Here is a 15,797-nt window from a genome sequence, read left to right as displayed (position 1 = left end):
AAAACCAGGAAGACCTACAAAAAGCGCTTAAGAAAACATGCATTATATAATTGAGAAGGCAGCGAAACAATAAGAAGCGAGCGAGTGGCATATACTACCATATTCATGAGTGCTGCTACCTCGGAAAGAAAGCAAGGTGTAAACCTAAACTTTAAATTAAGTTCATAGACAGGCTACTGCTGGCGTTTCACATGCGGGATACAAGTTTAATGAGAGGACGCAGGATATAAACGAGAGTTTTGATCACTTTGTAACTAAGTTAAAATTGTAGGTGAAGGGGTGTGCTTATGCAAATTCCGAGAGACTGTGTTTGTGGGGGATTGACAGTTAAGGGGTGGGGAGTCACGTCATCATCTCCCTCCCATTTACCTCAAGTTAATACACACGCTGTCTCTAGAGTTTCAACACACTGAATCCTCCAGGCACTACTTACAAAAGGTCACATTGACAAGCGTGTTACGCTATTTTTAAAATCTTTCCTTTTCTTAGCACAAGCACAGCTGAGAAGCTTCGATGCATGTGCTCCATAACGCGTTAAAAATAATGCATTTAATCACACTTTGCATTACAAGCAAAGGGGAGCTTTTGTCAATGCATGATTTCCTGGTACACCGATTACATTGATCAGCGCATCCCGATTCATTTTACCCTCGCACCACCTTAGTTTGAGAAGAAGTATGAAGAAAATATGAGGTTAACACAGAAAAACAGATCACCAATTCAAGCTTTATGAATAATCGATTAAGCCATCAATAATTGTTTTGGTAAAGCCATCCTCCTTCCATTTTATAATTTTTCCGCCACTAGCCATGATTAAATGAACGGTAAAAAGTAAGAGCGCGAGGTGACTTATTTAGGCAGGAATATATATGATAGCAACATTCATGACAATGTCAATCATGTTACGTTATTATTAAAATGTTTCCTTTTCTTTTTCATTACTTCTTTAACACACTACTTCTCCGCTGCGAGGCGTGGGTATTTTGCTATATATATAATATATGAATTACCTCCAAAGAGCGCTGAGACTTTTGATATCATGAACGTGTGTACAAAAGGGGTCTCCTGCCCAGCAAAAGTCGAGCAGCCAGCGCTGCGTGCATAGCTGTGCCGGCCTTTGTGACGCTGACTGCGCTTCTGCCTTAAGTCAAAGTGAGCACTTTTAATTTTTTTCATCCGCCCCCTGAGCTATAGCCCAGACAAGTGCAAATACGGGACCCCTTTTCTACACCACAGCAAAATAATATTAAGGCGATTCACACTTTCTTTTGCACGTATACGATTATCAGGTCCTCAGCTCGGATTATGAACACACGCATACGAGTGGAGGACTCCCAGTGCCATCACAGCCGATTAATGGCGGGGCGCCTCACCAGTCTACACAAGACCCACCGCGACTGTCGCCAAAAGGCGATCATAACGTCAGCGAACACATCTCTCTATCTATACTAATAAAAGGCAAAGCCCTCACTCACTGACTCACTCACTCACTCACTCACTCATCACTAATTCTCCAACTTCCCGTGTGGGTGGAAGGCTGAAATTTGGCAGGTTGATTCCTTACAGCTTGGAGGTCATTTTGTAAGGCTCTGGCAGTGCTCATCCTGTTCCTCCTTGCCCAAAGGAGCAGATACTGGTCCTGCTGATGGGTTATGGACCTTCTATGGCCCTCTCCAGCTCTCCTAGAGTAACTGCTTGTCTCCTAGAATCACAGCAAACCTTCTGGCAATGACACATAATGATGTGCCATCCTGGAGAAGTTGGACTACCTGTGCAACCTCTGTAGGGTCCAGGTATAACCTCATGCTACCAGTAGTGACACTGACTGTAGCCAAATGTAAAACTAGTGAAGAAACAGTCAGAAAAGATGAGGAGGGAAAAATGTCAGTGGCCTCCACCTGTTAAACCATTCCTGTTTTGGGGTCATCTCATTGTTGCCCCTCTAGTGCATCTGTTGTTAATTTCATTAACACCACAGCAGCTGAAACTGATTAACAACCCCCTCTGCTACTTAACTGACCAGATTAATATCCCATAAGTTTCATTGACTATACTCTGATTACTCTATGCTATACTCTGATTAAAAAGTGTTCCTTTAAATCTTTTGAGCAGTGTATGTGCTTAACCTTTTGTCTTCACCCATCAAGAATGTCTCTGAAACACAAATCTGATGCAAGTGCTGGTGATAGAGTAAAGCAGAGAAAAAGCATCACCATTGAAAATAAAGTAGAAATAAAAAGGTCAGAGAGAGGTGAAACTCTATCATTCATTGGCAGAGCACTTGGTTACAGTTGGTCAACAATAGCATTTATTAAAATAATGTACCTGTTCCGACTTACATACAAATTCAACTTAAGCACAAACCTTCAGTCCCTATCTCATACATAACCCGGGGACTGCCTATATAAATATACACTGTGTGCACAATTATTAGGCAAGTGAGTATTTTGACCATATCATAATTTTTAATGCGTATATTCCAACTCCAAGCTGTATTAACTTGAATGCTTATTGGATTTAAGCACGTCAGGTGATGTGTATTTGTGTAATGAGGGAGGGTGTGGCCTAAGGAGATCAACACCCTATATCAAGGTGTGCAGAATTATTAGGCAGCTAGTTTTCCTCGGGCAAAACGGGCCAAAAAGAGATTTAACTGACTCTGAAAAGTCAAAAATTGTAAAAAGTCTTTCAGAGGGATGCAGCACTTTTGGAATTGCTAAGATATTGGTGTGTGATCACAGAACCATCAAACATTTTGTTGCAAATAGTCAACAGGGTCGCAAGAAACATGTTGAGAACAAAAGATGCAAATTAGCTGCCAAAGATTTGAGAAGAATCAAACGTGAAGCTACCAGGAACCCATTATCCTCCAGTACTTTCATATTCCAGAGCTGCAACCTACCTGGAGTGCCCAGAAGTACAAGGTGTTCAGTGCTCAAAGACATGGCCAAGGTAAGGAGGGCTGAAACCCAACCACCACTGAACAAGAAACATAAGTTGAAACGTCAAAACTGGGCCAAGAAATATCTGAAGACAGATTTTTTCAAAGGTTTTATGGACCGATGAGATGAGAGTGACTCTTGATGGACCAGATGGATGGACCTGTGGATCAGTAATGGGCACAGAGCTCCACTCCAACGTGGAGGTAGGGTACTGGTATGAGCTGGTATTTTTAAAGATGAGCTAGTTGGACCTTTTTGCATTGAAGATGAACTCAAAATCAACTCCCAAACCTACTGCCAGTTTTTCGAAGACACTTTCTTCAAACAGTGATACAGGAAAAAGACCAGGATTTTTATGCAGGCCAATGCTCCATCACTTGCATCGAAGTTCTCCACTGCGTGGCCAGCCAGTAAAGGCCTTAAAGATGAAGGAATAATGACATGGCCCCCCTTCCTCATCTGACCTAAACCCTATCAAGAACTTGTGGGCACTTCTTAAACGCTAGATTTACGGGGGAGAAAAACAATACACCTCTCTGAAGAGTGTCTGGGAGGCTGTAGTCACTGCTCCACAAAAAGCTGATCGTCAACAGATCAAGAAACTGACAGACTCCATGAATGGAAAGGCTTATGACTGTTATTGGAAAGAAGGGTGGCTATATTGGTCATTGATTGATTGATTTATTTTTTTTTTGAAATGTCAGAGATGTTTATTTGTAAATTTTGAGGTGTTTGTTTATTATTCTCACTATAACAGATGAAAATAAACAAGTGAGATGGGAAAATTTTCATTTTTCCTTTAGTTGCATAATAAATCTGCACACTAATAGTTGCCTAATAATTGTGCGCACATATGTATTCCCCTGATGATGTTCACACTCACATTTCCGTTGTGAAACATTCAGGTTTCAGGTTTATTAACATTTTGGATTGACTGATAGCACTGTGTTTGTTCCATATTAAAATTAATCCTCAAAAATACAACTTGCCTAATAATTGTGCACACAGTGTATATATACTAGCAAAATACCCGCGCTTCGCAGTGGAGAAGTAGTGTGTTAAAGAAGTAATGAAAAAGAAAAGGAAACATTTTGATAATAACGTAACATGATTGACAGTGTAATTGTTTTGTCATTGTCATGAGTGTTGCTGTATATATATATATATCCTTATCTACACTCACCTAAAGGATTATTAGGAACACCATACTAATATGGTGTTTGACCCCCTTTTGCCTTCAGAACTGCCTTAATTCTACGTGGCATTGATTCAACAAGGTGCTGAAAGCATTCTTTAGAAATGTTGGCCCATATTGATAGGATAGCATCTTGCAGTTGATGGAGATTTGTGTGATGCACATCCAGGGCACGAAGCTCCTGTTCTACCACATCCCAAAGATGCTCTATTGGGTTGAGATCTGGTGACTGTGGGGGCCATTTTAGTACAGTGAACTCATTGTCATGTTCAAGAAACCAATTTGAAATGATTCGAGCTTTGTGACATGGTGCATTATCGTGCTGGAAGTAGCCATCAGAGGATGGGTACATGGTTGTCATGAAGGGATGGACATGGTCAGAAACAATGCTCAGATAGCCCGTAGCATTTAAACGATGCCCAATTGGCACTAAGGGGCCTAAAGTGTGCCAAGAAAACATTCCCCACACCATTACACCACCACCACCAGCCTGCACAGTGGTAACAAGGCATGATGGATCCATGTTCTCATTCTGTTTACGCCAAATTCTGACTCTACCATTTGAATGTCTCAACAGAAATCGAGACTCCTCAGACCAGGCAACATTTTTCCAGTCTTCAACTGTCCAATTTTGGTGAGCTTGTGCAAATTGTAGCCTCTTTTTCCTATTTGTAGTGGAGATGAGTGGTACCCGGTGGGGTCTTCTGCTGTTGTAGCCCATCCGCCTCAAGGTTGTGCGTGTTGTGGTTTCACAAATGCTTTGCTGCATACCTTGATTGTAACGAGTGGTTATTTCAGTCAAAGTTTCTATCAGCTTGAATCAGTCGGCCCATTCTCCTCTAGCATCAACAAGGCATTTTCGCCCACAGGACTGCCGCATACTGGATGTTTTTCCCTTTTCACACCATTCTTTGTAAACCCTAGAAATGGTTGTGCGTGAAAATCCCAGTAACTAAGCAGATTGTGAAATACTCAGACCGGTCCGTCTGGCACCGACAACCATGCAACGCTCAAAATTGCTTAAATCACCTTTCTTTCCCATTCTGACATTCAATTTGGAGTTCAGGAGATTGTCTTGACCAGGACCACACCCCTAAATGCATTGAAGCAACTGCCGTGTGATTGGTTGATTAGATAATTGCATTAATGAGAAATTGAACAGGTGTTCCTAATAATCCTTTAGGTGAGTGTATATATCTATCTATATCTAGCAAAATACCCGTGCTTTGCAGCGGAGAAGTAGTGTGTTAAAGACGTTATGAAAAAGAAAAGGAAAAATTTTAAAAATAACGTAACATGATTGTTAATGTAATTGTTTTATCATTGATATGAGTGTTGTTCTCATATCTATCTATATATACACTGTGTGCACAATTATTAGGCAAGTGAGTATTTTGACCATATCATCATTTTTAATGCGTATATTCCAACTCCAAGCTGTATTAACTTGAATGCTTATTGGATTTAAGCACGTCAGGTGATGTGTATTTGTGTAATGAGGGAGGGTGTGGCCTAAGGAGATCAACACCCTATATCAAGGTGTGCAGAATTATTAGGCAGCTAGTTTTCCTCGGGCAAAATGGGCCAAAAAAAGAGATTTAACTGACTCTGAAAAGTCAAAAATTGTAAAAAGTCTTTCAGAGGGATGCAGCACTTTTGGAATTGCTAAGATATTGGTGTGTGATCACAGAACCATCAAACATTTTGTTGCAAATAGTCAACAGGGTCGCAAGAAACGTGTTGAGAACAAAAGACGCAAATTAGCTGCCAAAGATTTGAGAAGAATCAAACGTGAAGCTACCAGGAACCCATGATTTTTATGCAGGCCAATGCTCCATCACTTGCATCGAAGTTCTCCACTGCGTGGCCAGCCAGTAAAGGCCTTAAAGATGAAGGAATAATGACATGGCCCCCCTTCCTCATCTGACCTAAACCCTATCGAGAACTTGTGGGCACTTCTTAAACGCTAGATTTACGGGGGAGAAAAACAATACACCTCTCTGAAGAGTGTCTGGGAGGCTGTAGTCACTGCTCCACAAAAAGCTGATCGTCAACAGATCAAGAAACTGACAGACTCCATGAATGGAAAGGCTTATGACTGTTATTGGAAAGAAGGGTGGCTATATTGGTCATTGATTGATTGATTGATTTTTTAAATGTCAGAGATGTTTATTTGTAAATTTTGTGGTGTTTGTTTATTATTCTCACTATAACAGATGAAAATAAACAAGTGAGATGGGAAAATTTTCATTTTTCCTTTAGTTGCATAATAAATCTGCACACTAATAGTTGCCTAATAATTGTGCGCACATATGTATTCCCCTGATGATGTTCACACTCACATTTCCGTTGTGAAACATTCAGGTTTCAGGTTTACTAACATTTTGGATTGACTGATAGCACTGTGTTTGTTCCATATTAAAATTAATCCTCAAAAATACAACTTGCCTAATAATTCTGCACTCCCTGTATATATATTTTTATATATATATACACAAACCGGATTCCAAAAAAGTTGGGACACTATACAAATCGTGAATAAAAACTGAATGCAATGATGTGGAGGTGCCAACTTCTAATATTTTATTCAAAATAGAACATAAATCACGCAACAAAAGTTTAAACTGAGAAAATGTATCATTTTAAGGGAAAAATATGTTGATTCAGAATTTCATGGTGTCAACAAATCCCAAAAAGTTGGGACAAGGCCATTTTCACCACTGTGTGGCATCTCCCCTTCTTCTTACAACACTCAACAGATGTCTGGGGACCGAGAAGACCAGTTTCTCAAGTTTAGAAATAGAAATGCTCTCCAATTCTTGTCTAATACAGGCCTCTAACTGTTCAATCATCTTGGGCCTTCTTTGTCGCACCTTCCTCTTTATGATGCGCCAAATGTTCTCTATAGGTGAAAGATCTGGACTGCAGACTGGCCATTTCAGTACCCGGATCCTTCTCCTACACAGCCATGATGTTGTGATTGATGCAGAATGTGGTCTGGCATTATCTTGTTGAAAAATGCAGGGTCTTCCCTGAAAGAGATGACGTCTGGATGGGAGCATATGTTGTTCTAGAACCTGAATATATTTTTCTGCATTGATGGTGCCTTTCCAGACATGCAAGCTGCCCATGCCACACGCACTCATGCAACCCCATACCATCAGAGACGCAGGCTTGAACTGAGCGTTGATAACAACTTGGTTGTCCTTGTCCTCTTTGGTCCGGATGACATGGCGCCCCAGATTTCCAAAAAGAACTTCAATCGTGACTCGTCTGACCACAGAACAGTCTTCCATTTTGCCACACTCCATTTTAAATGATCCCTGGCCCAGTGACAACGCCTGAGCTTTTGGATCTTGCTTAGAAATGGCTTCTTCTTTGCACTGTAGAGTTTCAGCTGGCAACGGCGGATGGCACGGTGGATTGTGTTCACTTTGATTGTGTAACCTTTTGCAAGTATTGCCTGGAGGATTCAGTGTGGAGAAACTGTAGAGACAGCGTGTGTATTAACTTTTTCTGTGAGTATTTGGTGGCAGCGTCACAAAGTCGCTTCCGTAACACTGCGTGCGGTAGCTGCGGAGCTCAGCTCAGAGTGAAATTTTTCCAAAGTAGCAGCACTCATGAATATGGTTGTAAATGTCAGTCGCTCGCTTCTTATTGTTTCGCTGCCTTCTCAATTATATAATGCATGTTTTCTTTAGCGCTTTTTGGAGCTCTTCCTGGTTTTCTACGTACTGTGTTGATAGTTCACATGATTACGTGGGAGGCGTGATGATGTCACACGAAACTCCGCCCCCCCACGGCCATCCAGGTCAACTCCATTACAGTAAATGCTAGCAGAATACCAGCCTTGGCGGAGAAGTAGTGTGTTAAAGAAGTTATGAAAAGAAAAGCAAACATTTTAAAAATAGCGTAAGATGATTGTTAATGTAATTGTTTTGTCATTGATATGAGTGTTGTTGTCATATATATATATATATATATATATATATATATATATATATATATATATATATATATATATATATATATATATATATATATATATATATATATATATATATATATACCCATGATTGGCAGCGGAAAAAAGAAAAGGAAACATTTTAATAATAGCGTAACATGATTGACAATGTAATTGTTTTGTCATTGTCATGAGTGTTGCTGGCATATATATATATATATATATATATATATATATATATATATATATATATATATATACACACACACATATATAAACATATATATACATATACATATATACACATACTGTATATATACACACACATATATACATACTGTATATACAACATATACATATCTACATATATACTGTATATACACATATATATACAAATCTACATATATATATCTACATATATATATATATTAGGGTTGGACTCGATTAAAAAAATTAATCCAATTAATTAGAGGCTGTGTAAGAATTAATCTTGATTAATGTATGTAATCGCACACGTAAATTTGCCCCAAATCGCAAATGTTTTTTTTTTTAATTTAAAAGCGGTTTTAGTGGGCGACAGAATCAAATAATAGACATGGACATGAATATTGTAAACTGAAGCTGTTTTAATTTCTGAAAAAAAGCTTTTAAACTGCATTTGAATTCAAAACAGAAACAAAAATATCATCCCTGGTTAAAATTGGGCAGACTTAAAAATAAAGTGGTAGTTTAAGTACTTTAAGTACATTTTCAGAATAGTATTGTCTTTAAATAATAATAACCAAAATTTCAACATAAAGTGCAGTTTTCTTCTTAAAAAAATAAGTCAGAAACATACAAGGTAATTTGACCAGCTTACTCTTTAAACTCTGAGTAACATTAGCCAAAATTATTTTGTACATTAGGCTAAAACAGTGTGATCATTGAACATTTTGTAATTAGATGTATTTAGAATTACTAACGGTCACGGAAGTCCAATGATCCCCAGTAAGAGCCACAAAGTCCGCTTTCTGTAATGCATCTAATTTTGCTTGCTTTTCAGTGTGCACAAAACCATGCTTTTATCAAGGCTTACGGGGTAGTCGAAATGATCAGTCGTAGGAGCGCTTTATTCCGACTCTAACATTTTTGTAGCTGTGATGTGTGCATCAGTGTAATGGATGTACCAGGAAATCATGCATTGACAAAAGTTCCGTTTGCTTGGAATTGAAAGTGTGATTAAATCGTTATTTTTAGCAGCGTTATGGAGTACATGCATCGAAGCTTCTCAGCTGTGCTTGTGCTAAGAAAGGGAAAATTTTAAAAATAGCGTAACATGATTCTGCGTTAACCTAATATTTTTCATCGTCCCAAACCAAGGAGATCGAAGGTAAAATGAATCGGGTAGCGCGTACATAGTCAGTACATCCCTCTCGGGAATCGAACCTCGAATGTCGGCGTTAGGGAGAAGACTCTACAATTGCGCCACAGCGTGTGGCTTGTCTATGCTAAAGTATGTATTGTAGATCGGGGGATATATATACATTTATATATATACCCGTGTACGCAGTGGAGAAGTAGAAGTTATGAAAAGAAAAGGGAACATTTTAAAAATAGCGTAACATGATTGTCAATATACAGTAATTGTTTTGTGAGTGTTATTGAATGTTGCTGTCATCAAGGATTTGATTATCATTATTTCTTTCAATCAGGCTCGTATTTGTAGGATGTGTTCAAGTTACATTCCGTGTTTGTCAATCGTTGTAAAGATAAGAGGTTTCATTCATCGATTAGTTCCTTACTGCATCAATAAACAGCTCGTCTTCCTTTTTATCTGTGATGTGACAAACTGCATGCACGGTTTTTTTTACACTGTCTTCCTTTAGCAGGACATTCACTTTTTCCACCGTGTGCTTTGTTTCGCAGTAGCTGCACTTATGAATATGATTGTATGTATAAGGCGCTTCATATTTTTTGCTGCCTTCTCAATTGTGTAATTCGGTTTTGTTCAGCACTCTTTGGAACTGTTGCTTTTGTCTGTGCACTGCGTCAGTTCCGTGAGCAGCTTGGTGTTCTTGCATCGAAGGTTCCCAGCTGTACTGGTGCCATCTCGTGTAATGTCAGCTAAGACCCGGCACTTAAAAGTTTCTCTCGCAGTTTCAATGAGTTTGTGCCAAACACCACCCTGACCATCTCATCTTCCTCTGCATAAGCACAGTCCTTCACCCGTGAATATTTACCGGCAGTGTTTGTATTGGATTGCGCTGATGGGCGGCCTTATATGGGCAGGCACTAAATTACAAGCGCTAGTGGCAGCCTGTCTATGAACTTAATTTAATATAAACTTACGGTTCACGCCGTGCTTTGTTTCCAGTAGCTGTACTTATGAATATGCTTGTATGCATCATTTGCTTCATAATGTTTTCTGCCTTCTCAATTGTGAAATGGCGTTTTGTGCTCATCGCTGTTTGGAGTTCTTCCTTGTTCTCTACGTACTTACGTGAGGCGTGATGATGTCACACGAAACTCCGCCCCACGGCCATCTCAACTCAAGACTCCATTACATTATATGGGAAAAATAGCTTCCAGTTATGACCCTTATCGTAGAATTTGAAATGAAACCTGCCCAACTTTTGTAAGTAAGCTGTAAGGAATAAGCCTGCCAAATTTCAGCCTTCTACCTACGGGAAGTTGGAGAATTAGTGATGAGTCAGTGAGTGAGTCAGTGAGGGCTTTGCCTTTTATTAGTATAGACACTAACCAAAACCAATGTACATACTTATTTCGGTGGTATGACGCCACTGTTGGCCGCCATATTGAATTTTCCAAACGTCAATAATTCTCCAACTTCCCGTGTAGGTAGAAGGCTGAAATTTGGCAGGCTCATTCCTTACAGCTTATTTACAAAAGTTCAGCAGGTTTCATATCGAAATTCTACGCGTAACGGTCGACAATGTTCGGCACGTTGAACTTTCTTATTCATGGCCCCATCTTCACGAAATTTGGTAGGCGGCTTCCCTACGCTAACCGAAACCAATGTACATACTTATTTTGGTGATAGGACGCCACTGTCGGCCGCCATGTTGAACTTTCCAACGTCACTTATTCTCCAACTTCCCATGTAGGTAGAAGGCTGAAATTTGGTACTTATTTCGGTGGTATGATGCCACTGTCTGCCGCCATATTGAACTTTTCAACAGTCTTTGTTACTTATGGGCCCATCTTCAAGAAGTTTGGTACGCGGGTTCCCAACGCTAACTGAATCCTACTTACGTACATATATACGTCCATAGCCTGCAGCTCGGTCACTGTGTGAGGCGGCGTTGGGTCCCCACTAGAAGAGTGAAATGCTTAAGGACTTCACCTATGCATCTGCATGTGGGTTGATGGCTGCCGCTGAATTGTTCGGTTGTCACTTTCAAGTGTACCAAAATGGCCAAATATTTTACACCTTTGGACAACCGCTAATGCCTCTTAAACATCTTAGATTGACAGGTGACGATTTCAGTAGTGGACGCTTTGATGTTTATGAATGTTTAAACTCTCAAAAGCTGGATGTGATTTTGTCGATGAAACCGGTTGTGTGCTTACAACGCTTGACAGATGCCGAATGTCTCTTCAACACAAGTCCTGCAAATACTGTTGTAATTGAAACAAACCATGAAACTCAAACCAATTATGACGGCAGCAATCCAAGCTGTGAGATTTGAGACAATATTACTGTTCACATGGCCAACTGTAAGTTACATGCTCATGTAAAGAGCTGAAGAAAGTTCAACATGGTGGATGTTGTTGACCGTTATGACCATTACGCGTAGAATCAGTGCACAGCTTGGTCATGTTACAACCGGAGGGCCGAACTGACTACATGGTATACAAAGAGATCCTTAACAAATAATTATTGGCATATTTTCTCTCAGTTTAAAAAGGTTTAATTTTCTTGTAATAAAAAATTTTAATGCAGTACTTCGCCACTGCGAAGCACGGGTATTTTGCTAGTACACTAATAAAAGGCAAAGCCCTCCCTCACTTACTGACTGACTCACTCACTCACTCACTCATTACTAATTCTCCAACTTCCCGTGTAGGTAGAAGGCTGAAATTTGGCAGGCTCATTCCTTACTGCTTACTTACAAAAGTTGGGCAGGTTTCATTTTGAAATTCTACGCGTAATGGTCATAACTGGAACCTATTTTTTCCGTCCATATACTATAATAGACTTCTGCTTGATGCCCGTGGGAGGCGGAGTTACGCCTCCCACGTAATTTAGTGCCTGCCCATATAAGGCCGTCCATCAGCAGCAATCCAATAGAAACACTGCCGCTAAATATTCACGGGTGAAGGACTGTGCTTATGCAGAGGAAAATGAGATGGTCAGGGTGGTGTTTGGCACAAACTCAGCGAAACTGTGAGAGAAACTTTTAAGTGCCGGGTCTTAGCTAACATTAAATACAGCCGTGGACATCGTGCGAGATGGCACCAGCACAGCTGGGAACCTTCGATGCATGTACACCGAGCGGCGCACGTGAACTGACGCAGTGCACAGACAAAAATCAACAGTTCCAAAGAGTGCTGAACAAAAACCGAATTACACAACTGCGGAAACAAAGCACGGTGTGAACCGTAAGTTTAAATTAAGTTTATAGACACACTCCCGCTGCCGTTTGTCATGCCTACGACGAGTATGGTATTTGCAAGATACAAGTTTAATGAGAAGACACGAGGTATAAACAAGACTTTGGATCACTTTGTTGCGGAGTTAAAATTGCTGTAGCAAGAAACTTTGAAGTGCCGGGTCTTAGCTAACATTAAATAAAGTCATGGAAATCGTGAGATCGCACGAGCACAGCTGAGAAGCTTCGATGCATGTACTCAGAGCGCGTTTCTAGGACTGATCGGAGGGAAATTTCATTTCAAAAGACTACCCGACGGAAGCCATGATAAAAGCGTGGTTTTGTGCACACTGTCCAAATATGAACCTGATTGAAAGAAATAATAATAATGAAATCCTTGATGCCAGCAACAGTCATAATTGTCACAAAACTATTACATTGACAATCATGTTACGTTATTTTTAAAATGTTTCCTTTTCTTAGCCCAAGCACAGCTGAGAAGCTTCGATGCATGTACTCCATAACGCGTTAAAAAAATAACGCATTTAATCACACTTTGAATTCCAAGCAAAGGGTAACTATTGTCAGTGCATGATTTCCTGGTACATCGATTACATTGATGCACACATCAGAGCTACAACAATATAAGAGTCGGAAGAAAGCACGTTAATAGCACTGATCGGAGGCAAATTTCATTTCAAAAGGCTACCCAACGAAAGCCTTAATAAAAACGTGGTTTGGTGCAAACTGTGCAAAAATGAGTTTGCATACCACCGAGGCACTTCAACCTTACGGTTCCATCTAAATGCAAAACATGTTACAGCGAGCATAGAAACTGCACCTATGGCATTGTGTATTAAACAAGAAAATGAACACCGGTGCTACATATTGGCATGTTGCGTATTGTTGTGAACGGTGTAGTAAGAAATTTTAGACCGTTTTAAATTAAAAATTTATTTCATAAAATTTTTAAAGGTTGTATATAAATACGGTAACTGGATATCTATGTAATTCTATAGATACATACATACTTTTTTGTGTTTATTGTTTTGTAATGTTGCGGAAAAAAACATTTACATGAAAATGCTGCCCCACCAAAGCATAGCCTGAGCCGTTTGCCTCGTTGTTGGATGCAACAATATTTTTTAATGCTTCAAACAGGCCACATTAATCGTAAAGTTTAATATGTTAACTTTCCCAGGCCTTTATATGTGTAGTACACAAACACACACACAAATACAACTATATGCTGACTTACAGTTCCATTTTGGGTGCAGTGATTTGGCTGTGTGGCATTTTGGCCATATGTAAGTGACAAGGTTTACAGGTCATAGCAATTGATGCTCTTTTGGTCATTGGTATACATACTTTAACTGATAGTGTGGAGTATGGAGTCCAAGCCTTACATCTTAGCGGCTGCAGGCTGGGTCTGTATAAGGCATAGTTTCTCAACCACTGGATCGCACTGATCACAAGTTGCCATCATTGGTTTGTGAGAGACTCATGAGGGTTGCCTAAGTTAGTTACACAACCACTGGGCCATTACCTAAGTTTCTACTTGTTGGTCCAGGGTTGCCATCATTGGTTTGCAAGTGAATGACCTAAGCAATGAGCCACACTACACATTACATTTCCCTGCTCCTACGTAACACCTGATCATGCTCAATTCTCCAAGGTAGCAGTTTGCCATTGCTGCTAGTGTGGTCATCAATGAATGTCGTGTAGGACCATAAAGGCTGAAAAACATTTGAGTAAGGAAGGCAGTGTGAACTGAATGCTTAAGAATTAGCCTCATGAAACAACATAATTAAAACAAACATTAAAGGGCCCTCCAAATATGAGCGCCTGTGAAGAATTAATAATAATGAAAGATTTATTACTTCAGCTGGTTTTCTCAATCTCTAAAACATTTTCATCCTATTGTTTTCCTGTGGCCTTTAGCCGTAACTATGAAACTCTTCAACTTGGTCTGCTGTAAATCAGTGCATGAGTGTGTGTGTGTGTGTGTGTGTGTGTGTGTGTGTGTGATTATAACATCACAGTCGTTATGTTCAGCTGAGATCATCAAGTGACGTCACATAAAATTGAACACGCTGTTAATGGCCAACACAGATTAACTTGGCACATACCAAGCAGTGCAGAAAGGAGCACACTGAATGTGATTGTTGCAGGATACAGTACCTGCCCTGTTACTGACTTTAGCTGCCATGTTTAAGTTTATGTAGCACAAGTATCTCCAATCCACTCATTTATTTAGTTCAAACGGCACTTTGCCAAGTGTGACTGTCTCTTTTATCTGTCCACCAGGTTGCGAGGCAGTGGCAAGATTTGGTCCAAGTCCAACTGAAGATGAAGAAGGTTGGGAAAACAGGAAGATGTTAGTCATATGGAAGGTCTGGAGCCTGCAATCTCATTTCATCATGTTAAAGAGAGGAGCTTTGTGCTTCTTCCGCTTCTTATTGTGAGAGGAGCATTCACAAAAGGGACAGGATTACATTATTTAACACAGTAGCACAGACGCACAGTGTGCTGTGTTGTGGGCTTGGGTGCAACCTGAAGAACTTTAGTGTTAAGCTGCTTTCTGTCATCAATAAAATGCTAATAAAAGCCCTTTCTTCTCTTCTAATATACATCTGCAGAGTTAAAATTGAAAATTAAAGATAATTTATTTGTTTTATTTTAGTGGCTTATTTTGTTAAGCATGCAGACTATATGAATTGTCGGTTTTAAACCCTTATTTTAGAAGTAGGGTTTTTGGCACTTGGAGTGGACATCCGTCCGCTTTAAGCCATTTTGGTGTTTGTGAGCCCTTTAATGAACACCAGGGCCTGCCAACATGGTTGTCCAACTGAAGTCGCGGGAGGGCTCTGTGCTTTTAAGCCTTGGCTCAGGTCTCTTTCAGCAGGCTTCACTTTTACTGTTGTGCTTTGCTTTGGTTTCAGTTTGTTTGTGGTTTTATTTATATTGCCTATAGCAGTATTCACCACCCCCTTGATTTCACATTTTCTGTCCCTCTAAATCTAGACCAGGGAGCAGGGGGGCAATTGTGTTTCCAATTCACCTAGCCTTCATGTGTTTGGGAGGACACTGGAAACCCACGTAGA

The 15,797-nt window shown here is 39.9% G+C and overlaps 1 protein-coding gene across 1 annotated transcript in view; it reads left to right on the top strand.

Moving 5' to 3' along the window:
• cops7a (COP9 constitutive photomorphogenic homolog subunit 7A) overlaps positions 1–15,319 on the top strand; it is a 57,932-nt gene extending 42,613 nt beyond the window's left edge. Inside the window, exon 8 of the mRNA XM_039763797.1 lies at positions 15,001–15,319. Coding sequence (XP_039619731.1) covers positions 15,001–15,040 — 40 coding nt within the window. The 3' untranslated portion in view covers positions 15,041–15,319. The remainder of the gene's footprint in view (positions 1–15,000) is intronic.
• The last annotated feature ends 478 nt before the right edge of the window (positions 15,320–15,797 follow it).

The sequence above is a fragment of the Polypterus senegalus genome, chromosome 9 (assembly GCF_016835505.1).
Source record: "Polypterus senegalus isolate Bchr_013 chromosome 9, ASM1683550v1, whole genome shotgun sequence".
Classification (NCBI taxonomy): Eukaryota; Metazoa; Chordata; class Cladistia; order Polypteriformes; family Polypteridae; genus Polypterus; species Polypterus senegalus.
The sequence above is the reverse complement of the archived record's forward strand: the minus strand, read 5'-3'. Positions and strand labels throughout refer to the sequence as shown.